This window comes from Chionomys nivalis, chromosome 13, assembly GCF_950005125.1.
Source record: "Chionomys nivalis chromosome 13, mChiNiv1.1, whole genome shotgun sequence".
Lineage (NCBI taxonomy): Eukaryota > Metazoa > Chordata > Mammalia > Rodentia > Cricetidae > Chionomys > Chionomys nivalis.
In genome coordinates this window covers 40,065,369-40,083,929 of record NC_080098.1, presented here as the reverse complement: position 1 = coordinate 40,083,929, position 18,561 = coordinate 40,065,369, and the positions used below count along the sequence as shown (strand labels likewise).

The following is an 18,561-nucleotide window of genomic DNA, read 5'->3' as shown; positions in this document are numbered from 1 at the left end:
CCTTTGGCAGCTACATGGTGTCTCTTTGACTCCACCTACTCTATCTATCTATCTATCTATCTATCTATCTATCTATCATCTATCTATCTATCTATCTATCTTTCTTTCTTTCTATCTATCTATGTATCTATCTTCTATCTATCTATCTATCTATCTATCTATCTATCTATCTATCTATCATCTATCTATCTCTTTCAGCCAGGCTATATTCTGATCTGCATAGGTCAAATTAGCTTTATTCATTAACCAATAAGAGCAAAACATATACAGAAGGACATCCCATATCATTATGTAAGTTATTTTTATGGTTTGTTTGGGGAAAAGCAATAAAAATATGTATGTGTTTAGTATACACCCAGTAACCCTACAGGCCTACCTAACTGTCTTACAAGTTGCATTTGGTTGAGTCTACAGATGCTGACCCTTTGGGGACTGATCACACTGATTATTTGGCCAGTAATACTCCTCCAGGTGGTAGGAATATTCTGAGATGGTTAATGCTGTAAAGTTAGAGCTGTGGCATGCTTCATCAGGTTCACTTGCTTCCCATTATATCATCCATCTTAGAGTTACACTTCTGAGTCTTTTGTATTTGAATTGCACCCTGTGATTAATTAGCTGAACGACTGACCATGAATAGAGCCAGGTAGAAATGATTATGTAGCAGAGAAGTGAGAATTAGCCTCAGAGAAAAAACCTTATCCCTTCTCTAGTAAGAGATCCTCAGGATCTGCAGATTAGGATAGTGTTAGAGGCAGAAAGCTTGAGGAGTTTTCATTTATCCATGCGTCATTACTCTGTAAATGAAAAAGCACCATCCTTGACAGAAAGAGTTAACTCTTTGCTGTATATGACCCAAGAGATGCCTTATTCCACGTATGTCATGTCTGCTTCTCAAGGACTGTTCATCTGTAGATGCCCCTTATTCTTTTCTAACATTTCTTTCTCCCTTGAGAGTGAAGTTTTCTGGTTACTACAGGGATATACTCCAACATTAATAAACATAATTCAATGGTATATTCACATAACCAAAAACAACCATGGGATCTCAGTACCCTTAGCTGTATTTGCTTCTTTGTTCCCCTGCAATGACACCTCTTCAAATGATTGATTATTGTCTCTGAAAGCTCCTTAACTTTCCCACTTCTTTCTCCTCCCATGTGTGCTTTTATTAGAATTCCTAGGCAGATTTGCCCTAAATTCATTCATTCATTCATTCATTCATTCATTGATTCTCTCTCACTATATATATGCATGTGGATATATATATCCAGTGTTGTTTAGTGATTCTCTGTCCGTGCCAGATGCCTTGACATACCATTCTTTCCATTTTTCTAAACAAAGCAAATATACTCCAGTTAGTGCCAGAAATCTCATCCTTTTGAAGAGTTTATGAAATATTTTTCCTTAAACAAAATCTATTTACTTTCCTTTATAAATTTTAATAGAAGCTAAGATAGTAACAGATTGCTGTAATGGCTCAGGGACCATAGTGCAGTTTGAAGTTGCTGGGATGATGATAAAGGGGGAAAAGAAAATTGAAACTGTTTCTCAGACATCCCACTCTACTGGTCCTTGGTTTGATTCTAGTCTCAATTTTTGATCATTTTAGGTTTGTATGATTGACAGTTGATAGTGGCAAGCCATCGTGCTGGTGCAGCTAATGAAACTATGCTTACCTGGAGTGCTGGTTGGTTGTCCCTGTGTATGCATTTCTTATTTTGATACGTTTTTAATCTGATTATAAAAAATTATCATCCAGGCATAATACTGACTGGGCTCTAAGTTAAGATGTATATATTTGGTGTATCAGTTGTGCCTACAGATCCCGGCATTATGTACTCAGCTATTCAAAGCAGAAAACCAGTGTAGAGCAGAGAGATTTTCCTAGGTACCTCTTTCAGCAACATCTCAGCATATTCTCTTTACACGTCATATGCTGCATATGGGTTCATTTCTATATTGTACTTGAGGAAGGATAGAAAATGCTTTATTTTCTGGTCTTCCACAGAGAGAAGCAGGCTAGTGAGAAGGTGATTGAGAAATACTTTTGAATATTCAGTCAATTTATTTCTCCCCAAATAGACAAGTAAAAAAATATAGCTTGCTATTCATAAATATTTATACTGGAATTATTTAAATATTTAGGCTACCATCTTATCTTAGGTACTTTTCTACTGCTGTAGAGAGACACGATGACCAGGGCTACTTATACTAGAAAGTGTTTAATTGGGTGCTTGCTTAGAGTTTCAGAGGATGAGTCTATGACTATCATGGCAGGGAGCATGACAATAGGAAGGCAAATATGGTGCTATAGCAATCGCTACGAGCTTACATCTGATCCTAAAGTTGGAGGCAGAGAGAGAGAGAACTAACTGCCAATGGCATGTGCTTTTAAACATCAGAACACACGCCCAGCGACACACCTCCTCCAACAAGGAACACCTCCTAACCCTTCACAAACAGTTCCACCTTTGAGGACCAAGCATTCAAACATGTGAACCTATGGGAGCCATCTTCATTCAAGACACCGCATATCTGCATACCTATGGCACATGTGAGGCAAAAGAAATTACTCCCTGAGGCTCCTTTGTGCAAGTGTTTGTGAGTAATTGCTATGTGATAAGAAAATTTGAAGCAAATTATGATTGATAAATCAAGAAGTTTCATCCGTATTGAAGCCTAAGAAGCTGTTTTGTGAACTTTTACATTTACCAAGATAATTAATCACATAAGGTACATCATAATGGTGCTTTGTGTTTATGGCCAGGATCTGCATGTTAGAAACTTACTTTGTCATGACTGTTTCTATTTAGATGGCGTTTTGGACATTATTCAGAAGGAAGGGTTCACCATACTGATGCAGAGACAAATATTATTATCAGAGGAAGAAGCCAGAACAGTGTGCAAGAACTATGAGAATGAAGAGTACTTTAGTAAACTTTTAGCATACATGTCCAGGTAAAGCAGTGTTCCAAGTTTGAAAGAATTGTGATCTATTGTCCACTCATTTCAATCTTTTCTTAAGCTTTCCTTTTTTTTGGGGGGGGGGGTTGGCAAACTTCTAAATTCTATAAATAGTTCCTGGCCTATGTCTTTGTCAACCTTGTTACTGTCCTCATTCTCTGCTCAAATATCTGTATCCTCTTCATTCCTGGAATATTGTTAGAACAAATGATAGGTCCCATGGACACAGACATACCAGTTTCCAGTTGAGTTGAATGCAGAATTCTAGAGTGGGCAACATCACCAAGTCCAAACTGAGGACTGTTTGACCCTTTGAGCAGTCTGATTATTCTTTGGGGGACTTTGATAACCTTGAATAACATGCATCCTGAAGAAGAAATGAGATGCTAAGAAGTTGCCACTTACCTAGAGGAGCAACTGAAATGCAGCTGAAGCAAAAGTCCTACAAGGTTACATAATCCAACCAGAGCATGACAGCCAGAAGAAACCCACTCTAAAGAACTGGGATCCTGCCCTTCCCTTTCTGTCTTTCTTCCCAGCTCATGTAAGTATTGCTCTTGAGTGGATGCTAACATATATTAATGTTGGACTCTTTTTAAATAGTTTGACATACTGTAGTCAGTTTAACAACAAACGCACTTGTTTTCTATGTATGTCATTAGCTACTAAGAATTCTTTCATTAACCTTTGGTTTTGCTTTTTCTAACAGCAGTCCATCTTACGTCCTTGTTCTATTGAGGGCAAATGCTTTGGAATATTGGAAAGAGTTAATGGGACCAAAAACTGTTGAGGAAGCATTCGCATCTGATCAAGAGAGGTATTGCTTACAGCATGGCTCCCTACCCTTTCTCATGTAATGTAGTTTAATTTCTTCTTAAGTCTAAGATACAGGAAGTACAGTTTTTAGTCTGAGAGGGCTCCTCGGGAAAGCTCCTGTTTCTGGTGGAGTTATTGACTGCTTATTGTAGAGATATGGTCTACATACCTCTTGAAGATGACCATGGTTTTGCAAGAAAAGGTGGGATGCTTGACTTTGGCCTAGAAATTAAGAACCAAACTAATGGTTCATCTCTACTTACTGAAAGAAACATCTACCGTAACCATAGTTTATGACAAATAACATCAATTAAAGTTGTAATCATAGCTGCAACATCTTTAATTGACCACAAGAGCTTTAAAATTCTTGAGAAAAATCAAGATTAAACTTAACACCACTATACAGGGAACTTTAATTTGACCAAGTGAGGTCATGTAGTTAGCCAGGATCCTAGCCCCAGCCTTTTCAATGCAGGGGGTCCCTGTTCTATTTTTTCTTGGTAATATCCATTAACAATAAGATTTAAATGTTCACGTATTTCTTTTCTAATGTCTGCTACCTCACAAAAGGATATAGTATATCCAAGTCACTGGCTAATTACTTCCTTTTGCACAATACCTAGAGATGGAATGAATGCTGTTGCATGGTCTTTTAAGAGCAAATTGAATAAGTAGTGTTGCATTGCATTAGATTGTTACATTACATTTGATTTTTGACTTGACCTCTTTTCCAAAGTTTATGTGCACAGTTTGCCACAGGAAATTTCCCTATCAACCAGTTCTATGGAAGCAGTTCAAGGGCAGTGGCTGAGAAGGAAATAGAGTACTTCTTTCCTCCTCAGAGCACGCTGGCACTGATCAAGCCCCACGTGACTCAGGAACAAAGACGTAAGCATCTACTACATCACCAAGTCCTGACCTCTTCTATTTGATTCATTCTCCAAGAAGCTTTTCCCCCTGAATTTTCTAATCGAGATATTGATTTTCAGTTTTTATCCTTATTTTGGCTTGTGGTCCCTTCAATGTTTCTCTTTATCGAATTCAGTCTTCAAATCCTGACTTATCTCTATTCTTTCACTCAGTTGTACATTTATATTTTCCTAGACATTATTCAAATAATTATCTTTATCAACATGGCCTTAAATTTATTGAGAAATTTGATAAAGTTTATTATCATTATTTTAAATTCTGCCTCCTGGGTTCTTCTGCAGGAATAGTGGGTTTCATGGGGGAACATACTGTTTTGGCCATTCATGGTTTTGTTTTTTTTTTTTTTGCCTTTGCTTTTGTGATCCATCTCAGGCATGTGTAATTTTTTATTTGGTTGTATGTCTCATATGATAGTCTAGCTTTCCTTAGATTGGGCAAGTGCAAGAGATGTGTGGCCCGAGTTAGGCCCGGTAAAGTCGGTTGATGAGCTCTTTAACTGGACCAGAGAAGCTGACTCCTGAACCATGGATGTAGAGCTATGCCAGAAAATGGGTTTTTCATATAAAAAGGGCTCAAAGACACAGGTCTAGAACTAGGATTGGTGGTTGGCAGATGGCAGAGATTTTTGGCAAGGCATGCCAATGGGAAGAATTGATTTTCCCTGGAAAGGTGGTCCTGGCATAAAGAGGGTTCAAGAACCTAACTAGAAAAGGTGGCTCATGGGACGTGGGTCTATAACTAGGCCAGGAAAGATGCTAATGCAAAAGTACCCATTCTCTTGATTAATTATTGAGGGAAGTGGGGTGACATCACTGTAGGTATTACCACCCCTAGGCAGATGGTTATGAATTGTATAAGAAAGCAGGATGAGTCAGCCACAGGGAGCAAGTGAGTAAACAGTGCTCTTCTAGGGCGTCTACTTCAGTTTCTGCCTCTGGAGTCCCTGCCCTAACTTCCTTCAACGAAGGACTGTGATCCAGAAGTATATGATGAAAGAAATCTTTTCATCCCCATCTTCTTTTCAATCACTGTGTTTTTATTACAGTAAAATCAACCCTAAGACAGAAATCAGTACCAAAGAATGGACTATTGGTTTGACAGAAGGGATTGTGAAAGGTCCGGAGAAACATCAAGAGCCCAGAGTTTAGTGATCCATTCTGTGGTATCTTCGCATATAAGAATGTTGAGAGCAGTGTAGATGATGGAGGTCTGGCCCGTGAAATGTCGGAAGGAAGCAAAGACCCTGCTGTGGTTGTTTGTATGGTATTCTGTGTTAAGAATCAGTGGCATGTGGTCAGCTGTAGCTGATGAATCATCTGTGGTTGGTTAGAGACCAATAACACTAAAGTAAGACCTTTGCTTTATTGGGGCAACCACTCACTGCTGGTTAACTGGTGCTAAGAAATTAGCAGTGATTAAGAAGAGACCAGCATCATCAAGGTGAAATCTTCTGAGACGTGTTTCCACAGGGTCAGCACATAGAAACCACGGTCCAGAGGTGCCCAAGGCTATAATTTGTATTGGCAACTGAACTTGACAAGTTGTAGGAGACTTCCAGGTGTTACTGATTTTGAAGGCATGAATGGGGTCGTGAAGAATAATTGAGCCATGGCATTGTGAGAGCCTACTAGTGAAAGTACAGCCTCAATTGCAATAGAAGGCTGATAATTGAAGGGGTCATTGAGAGAAGTGGAGGTTTGGTACCATGCAGCAAGGTAAGAGTCCCTGAAAGAGCTCAGAAGCTATAGGTGAAGGTGAAGCTCAGATGCAGGAGAGACCGCAGCATTCTGGAGATGTCAGTACCATGGGACAACTACCAAGGACAGCAGCAGGTGTAGAGTGGAGTGGGCCTGAGTTTATAAAACAAGCTGTCCTGTGTTGCAAACAGCAAATTTGAAGGCAAGGGTCTCTTTAGAGCCCAGAGGATTGTGAATAGTTCTTAAGACATCAAACACTGAGACTTTTACACCATGAAACTTTGTTTTTGCTTTAACTGTGACTGTGAACTGGTTCTTCCCTCTTGGAGTCAAAAAGTATTTACCTCATTTTTTATTTCGACAGGCACTCACTGTTGACTTTGAACTTTTAAAGAGACTTTTGAGTTTAGAGAGACTTTAAAGTTTTAGAGAGAGCAGATATTTTAGAGATGCTTGAACTTTGTGACTTTGGGTGCTTTTAAAAGACTGGATTTTTGAAGACTGGGAGTTTTAAGAGTTGGGATATTTGACATTGTGATATTAGTGTTACCATGACATCTGGAGGACAGAAGAAACCAGGAAGGTTGTAGTTGGATAGTGCTGTGTTTGTGAGTCAAGTTGGCAAATGGTTAATTGCACTAATGTGTATTCTCAACTAGACACAAGCTAGATTCATTTAAAAGAAGAGAATATCAATTGAGAAAAATACCCTCACTAGGTTGGACTACAAGCAAGTCTGTAGGACGTTTTCTTTATTGGTGATTGATAATTGATGTGAAAGGGCCTAACTCATTATGGGAAGTGCCACTCCTGGGAACATGTGTAGTGAGAAGGTCGCTTGGTTGTTCCCGGCCGCTTAGCCCCAAAATAATCACATAGAAACTGTATTAATTGAAACACTGTTTGGCCCATTAGCTATAGATTCTTATTGGATAACTCTTACATATTAATTTAACTCATTTCTATGAATCTGTGTATCGCCACATGGCTGTGGCTTACCGGCTAAAGTTCCAGCATCTGTCTGCAGTGGGGCTACATGGCTTCTCTTAAACTCCTCCTTCTTTCTCCCAGAATTCAGTTTAGTTTTCCTGGCCTAGTTCTGTTCCTCTATAGCTCTGCTATAGGCCCAAAGCAGTTCCTTTATTTATCAATGGTAATCACAGCATACAGAGGGAAATCCCACATCAAAGATGGCTCTAAGTTTTATAAGAACTGTAATGAGACTGAGAAAGCCACGGGGAGCAGGCCAGAAAGAAGCAAGCCTCCATGGTTTCTGTTTCATTTTCTGCTTTTTGAATTCCTTTCCTAACTTCCTTTAGTGATGAACCGTGACATGGAAATATAAGATAAAATAATCCCTATCCTCTCCAAGTTGTTTTCAATCACGGTATTTTATCATAGCAGTAGAAACACCAACTAAGACACACTGCTTTGTGACAGCATCTTGCTTTGGCCATGCCTAACTCAAAAGTCGGCATTTCTAAAAATAAGGGTACTTGAGTCCAGAGATAGTTGTTTCCTGGACTGTGGTTTAGGAACCATACACATTATTCTTTAAAATGTCATTTTCTCATGATAAATGTATAGAACTGGCCCATTTCTGTTGTAGTTTTTGTATTCTCACATTTGTTACTTAGAGGGTCTCCTGGAGTAGATCCTAGATATCTTCTTACCAGCAGGAAAGACCCAGCCTTCTTCAAGTTTTCTATAAATTAGGTCTCACTCTCCTTTCCTCTCAGGCCAACACCTCTGAATGTTTTTTACTTGGAGTAAAAAAAAAAAAATCATTTCTTTCTATTTCCTTTGTCTCTGCCTTTCTTCCTTCCCCTGTCCCCTTCCCCCCACATTCCATCTTTTCCCACTCTTCTTCCTTTATAAGAATGCTCGGAGTCTTTAAGTTGGTTCCCTTTGATGGGGAGAATGCAGACTTCGGTGCTCAAGCGATTGATGAGATTCTTATAGGACTCACTGTACTGATGCACTCAGCAGCGCCTTTCTATGTCAGGAAATAATTTTTGCCTTGGCTATTTCCCAGTACAGATCATACGAGCGAGGCATTGGTAGACATTGGGGTCTAAAGATGAAAATATGTCTTCATGCTTAGCATGCCAACAGTTCTTCTTTTTCCTTTGATAATTCACCAATTAATCAAAGTGAGACATTCATGTTAAAATTCGGAACATCTTCTGACTGTTATTTGGTGCTTTTAATTTTATACAATTTTGCATATTTATAAATTATAAGATGCAAGTTGAACTATTATTTTCCTGTGGTATTTTGATCTTTACTCTACCATGAACATGGAAAGAATGATCTTCAATGTTTCCTAATGTTTGTTTCCTTAGTGGAGATCCTGAGGGCCATTAAAGAGGCAGGATTTGAGATAACTATGCTGAAAGAAATGCTTCTGACTCCCGAGCATGCCAACAAAGTTTATTACAAAATAACAGGAAGAGACTTTTATAAAAACGTCTTGGAAGTCTTATCTTCGTAAGTTTCTGAAATGTGGTTGCTCATATTGTAGAAGTGGTAATTGTACACTATAGAAACTGTAAGAAACAGAAATTATTTTTAACAACTTTCTATCTAATCTGACTCAAGGAAAGACACCTTGTTAACTTTCAAAGTTTGTTTATTTTTACAATTTCTTTCCTTCTTTTCTTCCTTCCCATTCCTTCCTCTTTCTATTTCTTTAGTTCTTCACACTACATGTAGAAGAGTTTAGGTTCTTGTTTAACCAGTGCAGAACTATGCTTACATCTCCTTTCCTGTAAAATGGAGAGGAAGCCATGAGACCCACTTCACAGGACGTGAAGATGACTGAGATCCTGCACCATGAACACTAAGAAAGTTAAGCACCAGGTGCATCTGCTGTATGCACCTGGGGAGAGTTCATGACTCAGGTTAAGGATTTAGAGGATGGTGTGGGGTAGGGGAAGGAAAAAGAGGTGGGAGGGGCAGGAGGAAAAGGTCAGGGTGCTCTACAGATGACCAACGTGTCTGCTGACCAACTAGATTGTCCATTCAAGTGGTTGTGCATTGAGCTGAGCTAAGTCATTTTGCCTCAGGTACCACACAATCACGGATAGAGCACATCTAGGGAATGAGGGTGGTCTGTGAAAGATGACTTTGTGCAGTAGAGGCAACTCTATTTATTTATTTATTTATTTATTTATTAAAGATTTCTGCCTTCTCCCCGCCACCACCTCCCATTTCCCTCCCCCATCAAGTCCCCCTCCCTCATCATCCCTAAGGGTAACCCGGGTTCCTTGCCCTGTGGGAAGTCCAAGGACCACCCACCTCCATCCAGGTCTAGTAAGGTGAGCATCCAAACTGCCTAGGCTCCCACAAAGCCAGTACGTGCACTAGGATCAAAAACCCATTGCCATTGTTCTTGAGTTCTCAGTAGTCCTCATTGTCCATTATGTTCAGCAAGTCCAGTTTTATTCCATGCTTTTTCAGACCCATGCCAGCTGGCCTTAGTGAGTTCCTGATAGAACATCCCCATTGTCTCAGTGTGTGGGTGCACCCCTTGTGGTCCTGAGTTCCTTGCTTGTGCTAGTAGAGGCAACTCTTAAAGGACTAGAGGCTGAAGGTTGAACAGGAAACAAAAGTCCTTGGCCCATCACAATGTTTGTGTGGTCCCCAAAGTAGTGAAACTATAAATCCATTCACGTTCATTCTTTAGAATTAAAGAAAATGACACAAAACTTGTAGAAAAGGGAGAAAACAAAGAAAGCACAAGATTATACTGTTAGGAAAAACTGTTCTGGATGGACCAGAAGCGTTCTGTCTTTAGCACTGTGTGCAATTCATACCCTTAAAGGAACCTGCTTTCTGAAAGAATTGCTGTTTGCAGGGGCACATCTATAATCATGGTACTGACCAAGTGGAACGCTGTTGCAGAATGGAGACGAATGATGGGTCCGGTAGACCCAGAAGAAGCAAAACTGCTCTCCCCAGATTCCCTCCGAGCCAATTATGGACTAGACATTTTGAGAAATGCTGTCCATGGGGCATCTAATGCATCTGAAGCAGCAGTCAGCATCAATAATGTGTTCACAGAGGATAATCCCGAAGACTAGAACACTAGAGTACGTGCTATAAAGAGTATACTTTAATTACTTTTGTTTTTTAAAAATGTTATTTTAAAGATTATAATTGCAGCTTCTCTTTTCTACTTCCAAATCCTCCCATATACCCACTTCTCACTCTCTTTCAAATTCATGACATATTTTTCTACTAATTGTTATTGCATGATTATTTGTATATACATATATATTCCTAAAGCTGTTTAGGCCATATAAAATTGCTTGTACATATATTTTCAGGGTTGACCATTTGGCACTGGACAACCAATTCATGTGAGACACAACCTCACAGCAAATTCCCTGATCCTCTGCTCCTTCTGTTTTCTGAGCCTTAGGTTCAAGAGTGTTTAGTAGACATACCCATTGGGACCAGGCTCCATAACTCTGCATTTTGATTGGCTATGGTTATGGATTTCTGCAGTGGTCCCCATCTCTTGCAAAAATAAAAATTCCTTAATGAGGGGTAAAGACTACACTTATCTGTGGGTATAAAGACAAATGTTTATAGAACTGTTATTAGAGATTATGCTGTTTTAGTAATTTATTGTAGTTGATTCTCTTTCACTAACCATGACTTCCTTAGCATTGAAGAGTTATCTAGGTTTTCAGTACCAGGCATTGTTTTCCTCCTCTTAAACAGGTCTTAAATCCAACCTTAAGAGTGATAACCCTAAGGGTGCAGTACACTACCTCATATGCACTAAATCCCCTTGTTTCAAGAACATGAGTCATGTGGGGTATAAAGTAGGAAATTGGTGACTTTTTTTTTTTTTTTAAATGAAACCTGTTTTCCCTCCTTATATTTAAAAGTAGACTTTGCGTATCTACTGTATGATGTCTTTGGTTGTAGATTTTTCCAATAACAAACTAATCTATGTGCGGAATGTTGTCCTCACATTCCTGGGCCAAGATGAGGTTCAGTGTCCACAAAAAAGTGAGAAAATTCCGTGAGGTAGAGAAAACCTCTTAGGAAGGCCCCTCAAGGGCTAGAAGAGCACACTCACTGTCTTAGGGTTTCTATTGCTGTGATGAAACACCACGAGCAAAGCAACTCAGAGAGGGAAGGGTTTATTTGGCTTACACTTTCATATCATACTCCATCACTAAAGGAAGTCAGGATGGGAACTCAAACAAGGCAACAACCTAGAGGCAGGAGCTGATGTACAGGCTACCAAGGGGTGCTGCTTACTGGCTTGCTCCTTATAGCTTTCTCAGTCTGCTTTCTTACAGAACCTATCCAACCATGGCACCAGTCACAGTGCCTGGGCCCTCCTCCATCAGTCATTAATTAAGAAAATACCCTACAGACATGCTTACAGCCTAATCTTATGGAGGCATTTTTTAAATTGAGATTCCTCTCAAATGATTTTAGCTTGTGTGAATGAGTGAATAGCAGGAGGTTTCTCAGAAGACCAACACTCTACTTAAAGCTTCTGTTGAGAGTGAGTCTTTCTCCTAACATCTGGATTGCCTTCCTTTTGTGCCAGGAGCAGCATTATCACTGATTTGGAGATCTCCATCTAGTGTGTAATTCAGGGCAGAACTATGAGGTATACAGGTCTCATGGATAGGAATCAGACAAGATAATATTGAAATATACCTGGAAATATGGAAGTGAAAAAGAGAATTTCGTTTTTTTTAAGTTTCTAAGTAGACACACACACATGCACACACACACTTGGTGCTTGTGTGTCAATATCCTCTGTTGGATGCCACATTTTCGTGCCTTCTGTGCTATGTAATATTACTATGGAGGTAGTATTAAGATATTAAGAGCCTCTTTCAGCATTTAAGATTCTTTTTTTTTTGTTTTGTTTTGTTTTTTTGTTTTGTTTTTTTTTTTTTTTTTTTTTTGTTTTTCGAGACAGGGTTTCTCTGTGGTTTTGGAGCCTGTCCTGGAACTAGCTCTTGTAGACCAGGCTGATCTCGAACTCACAGATATGCGCCTGCCTTGCCTCCCAAGTGCTGGGATTAAAGGCGTGCGCCACCACCGCCTGGCCAAGATTCATTTTTTTTCAGCTCTTGCTGTGTGCTGCAGAGCTAGGTATACACAGTTCTCTAAGCGGAATGAGTTCATGATGGTAAGAACAGAAGATAGGAAATGTCATGTGTCCTAGGTCTGTTGAAATAAGCAAGAGTGATTTCAGCGGATGCTTATAGGAAGTGGAGCCGGAAGAAATGAGGCCCAAATTATCCAGGCAGGACACTTGGCAATAATCAGTGGGAAGTATTACAGAAGCCTGAAATAACTTGGGAACAGCGGATTAAGGAAGGGTGGATGATAAGATGATCCTGAGAAGGCTGCAGTGCACCTGTGGGATTTGATAATTGGCTGCTGCAGTAGCAAAGAAATGAGAAAAGATATTCTTCTGTCTTCAGCCAGTGCATAAGAAAGTTAATAATTCTCAGACAGAAGGTTCTAAAGAGAAAAGTCCTTTTAAAAAGGCACCATGGATTCTGTGTTGGTCGTATTGGATAAATGATATCCAGAATTGAAGATAAATCAGGTTACAGGGACGAGAGAGGTTGAGAGGACTCCCAATGCAGTGTAGTCAAGAAAATGTTGGAGCATGTGTCTGTCCTGCTGGTGGGACATAAGAACATAACCAGAAACCACCAGAAAAAGATTTTTTTTTATGAATCTTGAAAGTACAGATTTGCAGGAACCTGGAAAATTATGATTCAATATAAGAGCAAACTAAGATGCTCTAGAATCTGTAACATCTTCGCTTAGCTTGACTTCTCAAGAGGATGGCAATGGGAAGATACTGAATTCCCAGTGTCAGCCCCTAGTCTCTGTTTTCACAGAGAAAAGGGCAGAATCTACAAATTATTCTGTTCACCTGCCTTTGCTTTTCTAGATGCCATCGGAATAATAATTGTATGTATCTTTCACCTAAGCTGAAAACCAGTCTGCTGGAAAAGCAGGAGCATTGCTTGGAAATGTTGCTCCCTAACTGCAATTGTTTGCAGCTAAAGTTTAGGACTGAAATGCAAATAATAAACACTCTGGAGTCAGAGAAGGGTTAAAGGAAGGTGTCTTTAGGAAATCAAAGCATGCAAACGTGCTAGCATATATTAGGAAATTTAGAACTTTTTACAGATATCCAGTGCAGTATATATGCCTGACAAAGGCATGGATGTCCTAAATTTTCACCCCTTGCTGATCTGTACACTCAATTTAAGCAGGAAGAATAAGTGTCTTGGCTTACAGAAGCAAAAGTGTCAATGGCTTGAAAAATATTTGAGTTTAAGCACAAAAGTAATTTGGAGACACAGAGAGGATTGTGTTGCTCTTGTTGAAGCTGACTTGTAGGAAACACTGACAAACTGATAAATACAAAGTAAATTTTTACCAATCCAAACAAAAGTGGAAAGGTATCCTAAGGTCACTAATTCCAAAAAGTACTATAACTACTATTAGAATGAAACTAAGTAACCAAAGTGATCTACAGATTAAAAATAATCCTAACAAATTCCTCCACTCCGTGCAGAGACCCACAATCACCCCATTCCAGGTCCAGTAGGATTAAAAACATCATTGATACAACCAACAACCTAATTCCAGATGCCTAGATCCCATGGCAAAACACAAGCAATATGAAAATATTAAATAATATATCCCTCAACAAACAACCATTCTTTTAGTAGTGGTCTCTAACAAGCATGACTCATACAAAACTCAAGACATGAAACTCGAAAGAACAATTACTAATACACTCAAAGAGTTCAAGAAAATGAAGAAATTCAGAAAAATCATCCTCAAAAAAATTTCAAAAAATAAAAATAGAAAGAAACTCCCTTCACAAAGTCAGTCTTAATTGTAGTGCTCAAACCATGTGAAGACACAAGAAAGGTGAACTACAGATCAATGCCTCCAATAAACATAAATGCAAGAATCCACAAGACTGTACATGAAAACAAAATACAGAAACAAAAAAAAAGATCAAACCATGGTCAGGTTGACTTCATCTCAGAGATAAAGAAAACTCCTAGAATTGATAAAGACTTGGGGCAAAATTGCAGTATACGAAAGTTCTTTCTTATTCCATTGGTAAACTCAATGAGAAGGAGATCAGGGAAACAGTCTCATTTATAATAGACAAAAAATACCTTATGGTAAACCTAATTAAGTTAGTAAAATACCGCTATGATGAAAACTTTAAAGCTGAGAAAGAGGAAATTATGAAAGACACTAAAAGATGGAAAGACCTCTCTTGCTCATGGATTGTTACAAACCATACTGTGAAAAATGGTCATTCTGCCCCAAACAATTTATGTAATCAATGAAATCCCAATAAAAGTCTCCATGCCAGTTATCATAGAATATAAATAACAATCTTAAACTCACATGGAAATGCAAAAGATCCAATAGCCAAAGCAATCTTGAGCCAAAAGAACAATGCTTTAGGCATTATTACTATATCTGGTCTTAAGTTCCTCCACAGAGCTGTATTAATAAAAGGAGAAATTGCATGGTACTTGCACAGAAAAACAGACACATATACATCACTTGAATAGTAGATCCAGCCCTAAGCCCAAGCAATCACAGCAACATTATTTTTGACAAAAATACACACTGGAGTAAATGAACTACTTAATTAAAAGGCAAGCTACAGATTTTTTCAATGAACTCTCTAAAGAAGAAATATGAATGGCTAACTAGCCCTTTTTAAAATGTTCAACAGATGTAACCATTTTTAAATTAAATCTACTTTAAAATTTAATTTCACCCCGGTCAGAAAGGTTATCATCAACAAATTAAATCTTAAAAACTGTTGGCAATGAAGCGGGAAAAGAGGAGCCCTCATTCACTCTTGATAGGAATACAAACTGATCCAGCCACCACGGGAACACAGTGTAGAGATTCCTCAAAAAGGTGGAAGCAGAGTTACCATAAGACGCAATTACTCCACTTCTGACCATACCCCAAAGGAATGTACATCCTACTGCCAGGATACGTACTCACTCACACTTATCGCTGCTTTATTCAAAGTCGCCAGGAAACGGAATCAGTGTAGCTTCCCACCGACTGGCAAATGGATGACGAAAATGTGGTATGTATACACAGTAGGGTTTCTATCCAGCTGTAAGCAAATATGAAAACTGAAGACAAATGGTGAAACTGGGAAAAAGTTACACTGAGTGAGGAGCCCAGGCAGAGAGAAACAAGTGCGTGTTCTCTCCCATTCGTGCATTGCGGCTCTATAGCATTATTTTGTGTGTTCAGTTTAGAGTTCCTGCAGATGACAGAAGCTGGGGAAAGGACTCTGGGAGGGGAACCTTACGAAAGATAGGATAGTAGATCAGATTACTACTAGGTAATGTGCAGAGGAGAGAACCCTGGGGTTGGAGAATTTAAGTTGAGAGGATGGGAGGATAGTGAGATGGAATGCAAAGGAGAGCCAACCAAAATGAAGGGGCCGGAAAGGCCTACAAACTGCTCGAAAATTAGTCCAGAACATTGGCATTTATATTATTAAGTATGTTTTTCTTTTCACAGAAGTTTGAGAAGGTAAATGAAGTTTTCATCAACATAAAACCAAGAAGCTCGGCTTTCTATGAAAACTAATTACCAAAATTCCTCCAAGAAAGAGACACGTCATGATGAAAATTTGCATGGCTATGCCTGGTAACAATAAAACTGTAAACCCTCCCCCAAAACAAGTTCAGTGTTTATTTGTTTCAGCAAGGACATAAGATGGATTTTATAAAGATGGATGGCTAGATAAGACAAAAGGTAAGGAGAAACATGAGCTAGAAAGAAGTCTAGCGTGGATGCAATCTAAAGAGGAGGGACTTGAGGCAGAATGCCGGAAGCTTCTAACACATACAAGGAGCCCATAGGTTTGACAATAAATTTTGCAGCCAGAAAGTCTAAGAAGCTGGAATATGTACAAAAAAAAGCTTCCCCCCCCAATTTTTAAAAGCTTTGTTTTATTTTGTGTACGTGAGCCTTCTGCCTGCCTGCTTGCATGTGTACCATGTATATGCCTGGTGCCTGCAGAGTTCAGAAAAGGTTACCAGGTTCCCTAGAACTTGAGTTATAAATGGTTGTTTGTGGGTGCTGGGATTCAAACCCAGGTCATCTGCAAGAGCAATTAGTGCATGTAATTCCTGAGCCATCTCCCCAGTGCCAGAGACTTATCTAATTTGCAGTGTCACTAGGGGACTGTGCAGACAGTGTTCCTAGCTCCCTGAAGGTACGATGCTGGCACTATCAGCAGAGAAAGGAGCAGAAGTAAATAAAAGTTTTCATCTTCCCTTTTCCTCTCTCAGGTGACATGGCCTGGTATTTCTTGCAGTGAATGCCTCCTGAGCTCACTCCCAGCCACTAGGTGTACTCCCTTCTCAATCCATTCAAGAGTGCCCTGGCAAGTGAGCCAGCAGGTTCTATGACCCATTCCATCTGATATTAGTAATGGATGACTCGCTTGAGAACTGGTGCTCCAGCACTGCTTGATATTACTGAGTGGTACCCGTGAGTGGTACTTCGTTATATAAAATCGAGTTATGTGAGAATTGTTAAGGAAAAATGTTTCTCGTTTTTAAATTTCAAGTGAATTTTAACTCATTTTTTAGATTGTCGCATGAGTATTGTATTTACATCATTCTTACTACTCTCTCTTCTTCCTCCATCTCCTCTCATGATAACCCAACTCCACCTCAAATTCATGACCACTTCATTAATTTTTGTACATCATATGCTGGGCAATGGTGGCACACACCTTTAATCCCAGCATTTGGGAAGTAGAGGCAGGCAGGTCTCTGTGAGTTCAAGGCCAGCCTAGTCTACAGAGTGAGTTCTAAGACAATCAGGACTATGCACACACACAAATACACACACACACAGAGTATATTATATAATATATATATTATACATACATATATATAGTATGTATACAAGTATACTTATAAATTTATAAATATTATAAATATAAAACCTATTGGTTCCATTTGATATTGCTTCGATGTATACGTGTTTGGGGCTGACGACTGGAGGTTAGATAACTTATCAGGGTGCTGGTCCCTGAAGTAGGGTAGGGTTTGTGGTATCCCCCCCACATATATGTTGGCATGTCTGTTGGTGTCATTTCTCAGGTCTAGTTTAGGTGACTATATTGTTGTAATTTCATGGACACAGATTCTCTGCCGTGTCTAGAAGATACAATCTTCTAGAAGGCTTGCTAGATTGCTTGCTTCTAGAAGGCTTGCTGGTCCTTTGGCTCTTAACAGTATTTTACCCCCTCTTACTAGATTAGATGTCCCAGGAGTCTTAGGTGTAGGGATTGTGTTTCAGATGTATCAGTTGGTGTTGGACACCCATCATTACTTGTTCTTTGAATTTTGACCACTTGTGGCTTTCTGTAATGATCTCCATCTTCTGCAAAAAGAAGATTCATTGATTAGTGAGCAGTAAAAAATTCACTTATCTATGTCCACAAGTATAAGTTATTGAATATTAGAATGCAGTTAGGAAGTATACTGACTTAGGAGAGTGACAATATTTAAGTTCTCCTCTAGGGGCTGTGACTTGTCGATCTACAAGTTCCTGACTTGGTTTATAGTAGCAGGCATAAATTCCAACCTATTGTGTGGGATTTAAGTTTAACTAGTGGGCTAATGACTACCGCCAAAATGTAAGTGCCAGTATCACCTGCTTGGGCATATGTTTAGGTTCATAGACTTTATATATGGGTTTATTGATTAGTTTTTGCCCATGGCAGCTTATACAGCACCTATAGATGCTATGAGAATCCTCAGGGAAGAGACTTTCAGGTCAGTTCCAGCTCTGTTCCTTCAAGGCCTATGTCTGGGGTTTGTAGTTTCTTCAGCATTAGTGCCTTACCTAATTCTGGGAAATAACCAAGGATAATAACAATTATTGTCTAGGAGTCTCTTGGACTTCCCTGATCACAACTGAAAGGGGTATTTTCTCTATCTGGTATGAGGTTTTTTATTAGATGGTCAACAACTTTTGGGGAAGCATTACACTCCAAGTGTTATAACTTTGTTTAAATATATGTATATATTATATATGTATCTACACATACACTAAT

At 39.1% G+C, this 18,561-nt stretch overlaps 1 protein-coding gene across 1 annotated transcript in view; it reads left to right on the top strand.

Annotated features, from left to right (window-relative positions):
• The window catches only part of Nme8 (NME/NM23 family member 8), a 36,427-nt gene extending 25,932 nt beyond the window's left edge, over positions 1-10,495 (top strand). Inside the window, exons 11-15 of the mRNA XM_057788050.1 lie at positions 2,817-2,961; positions 3,677-3,784; positions 4,520-4,671; positions 8,756-8,900; positions 10,270-10,495. Coding sequence (XP_057644033.1) covers positions 2,817-2,961; positions 3,677-3,784; positions 4,520-4,671; positions 8,756-8,900; positions 10,270-10,495 — 776 coding nt within the window. The remainder of the gene's footprint in view (positions 1-2,816; positions 2,962-3,676; positions 3,785-4,519; positions 4,672-8,755; positions 8,901-10,269) is intronic.
• Positions 10,496-18,561: the final 8,066 nt, after the last annotated feature.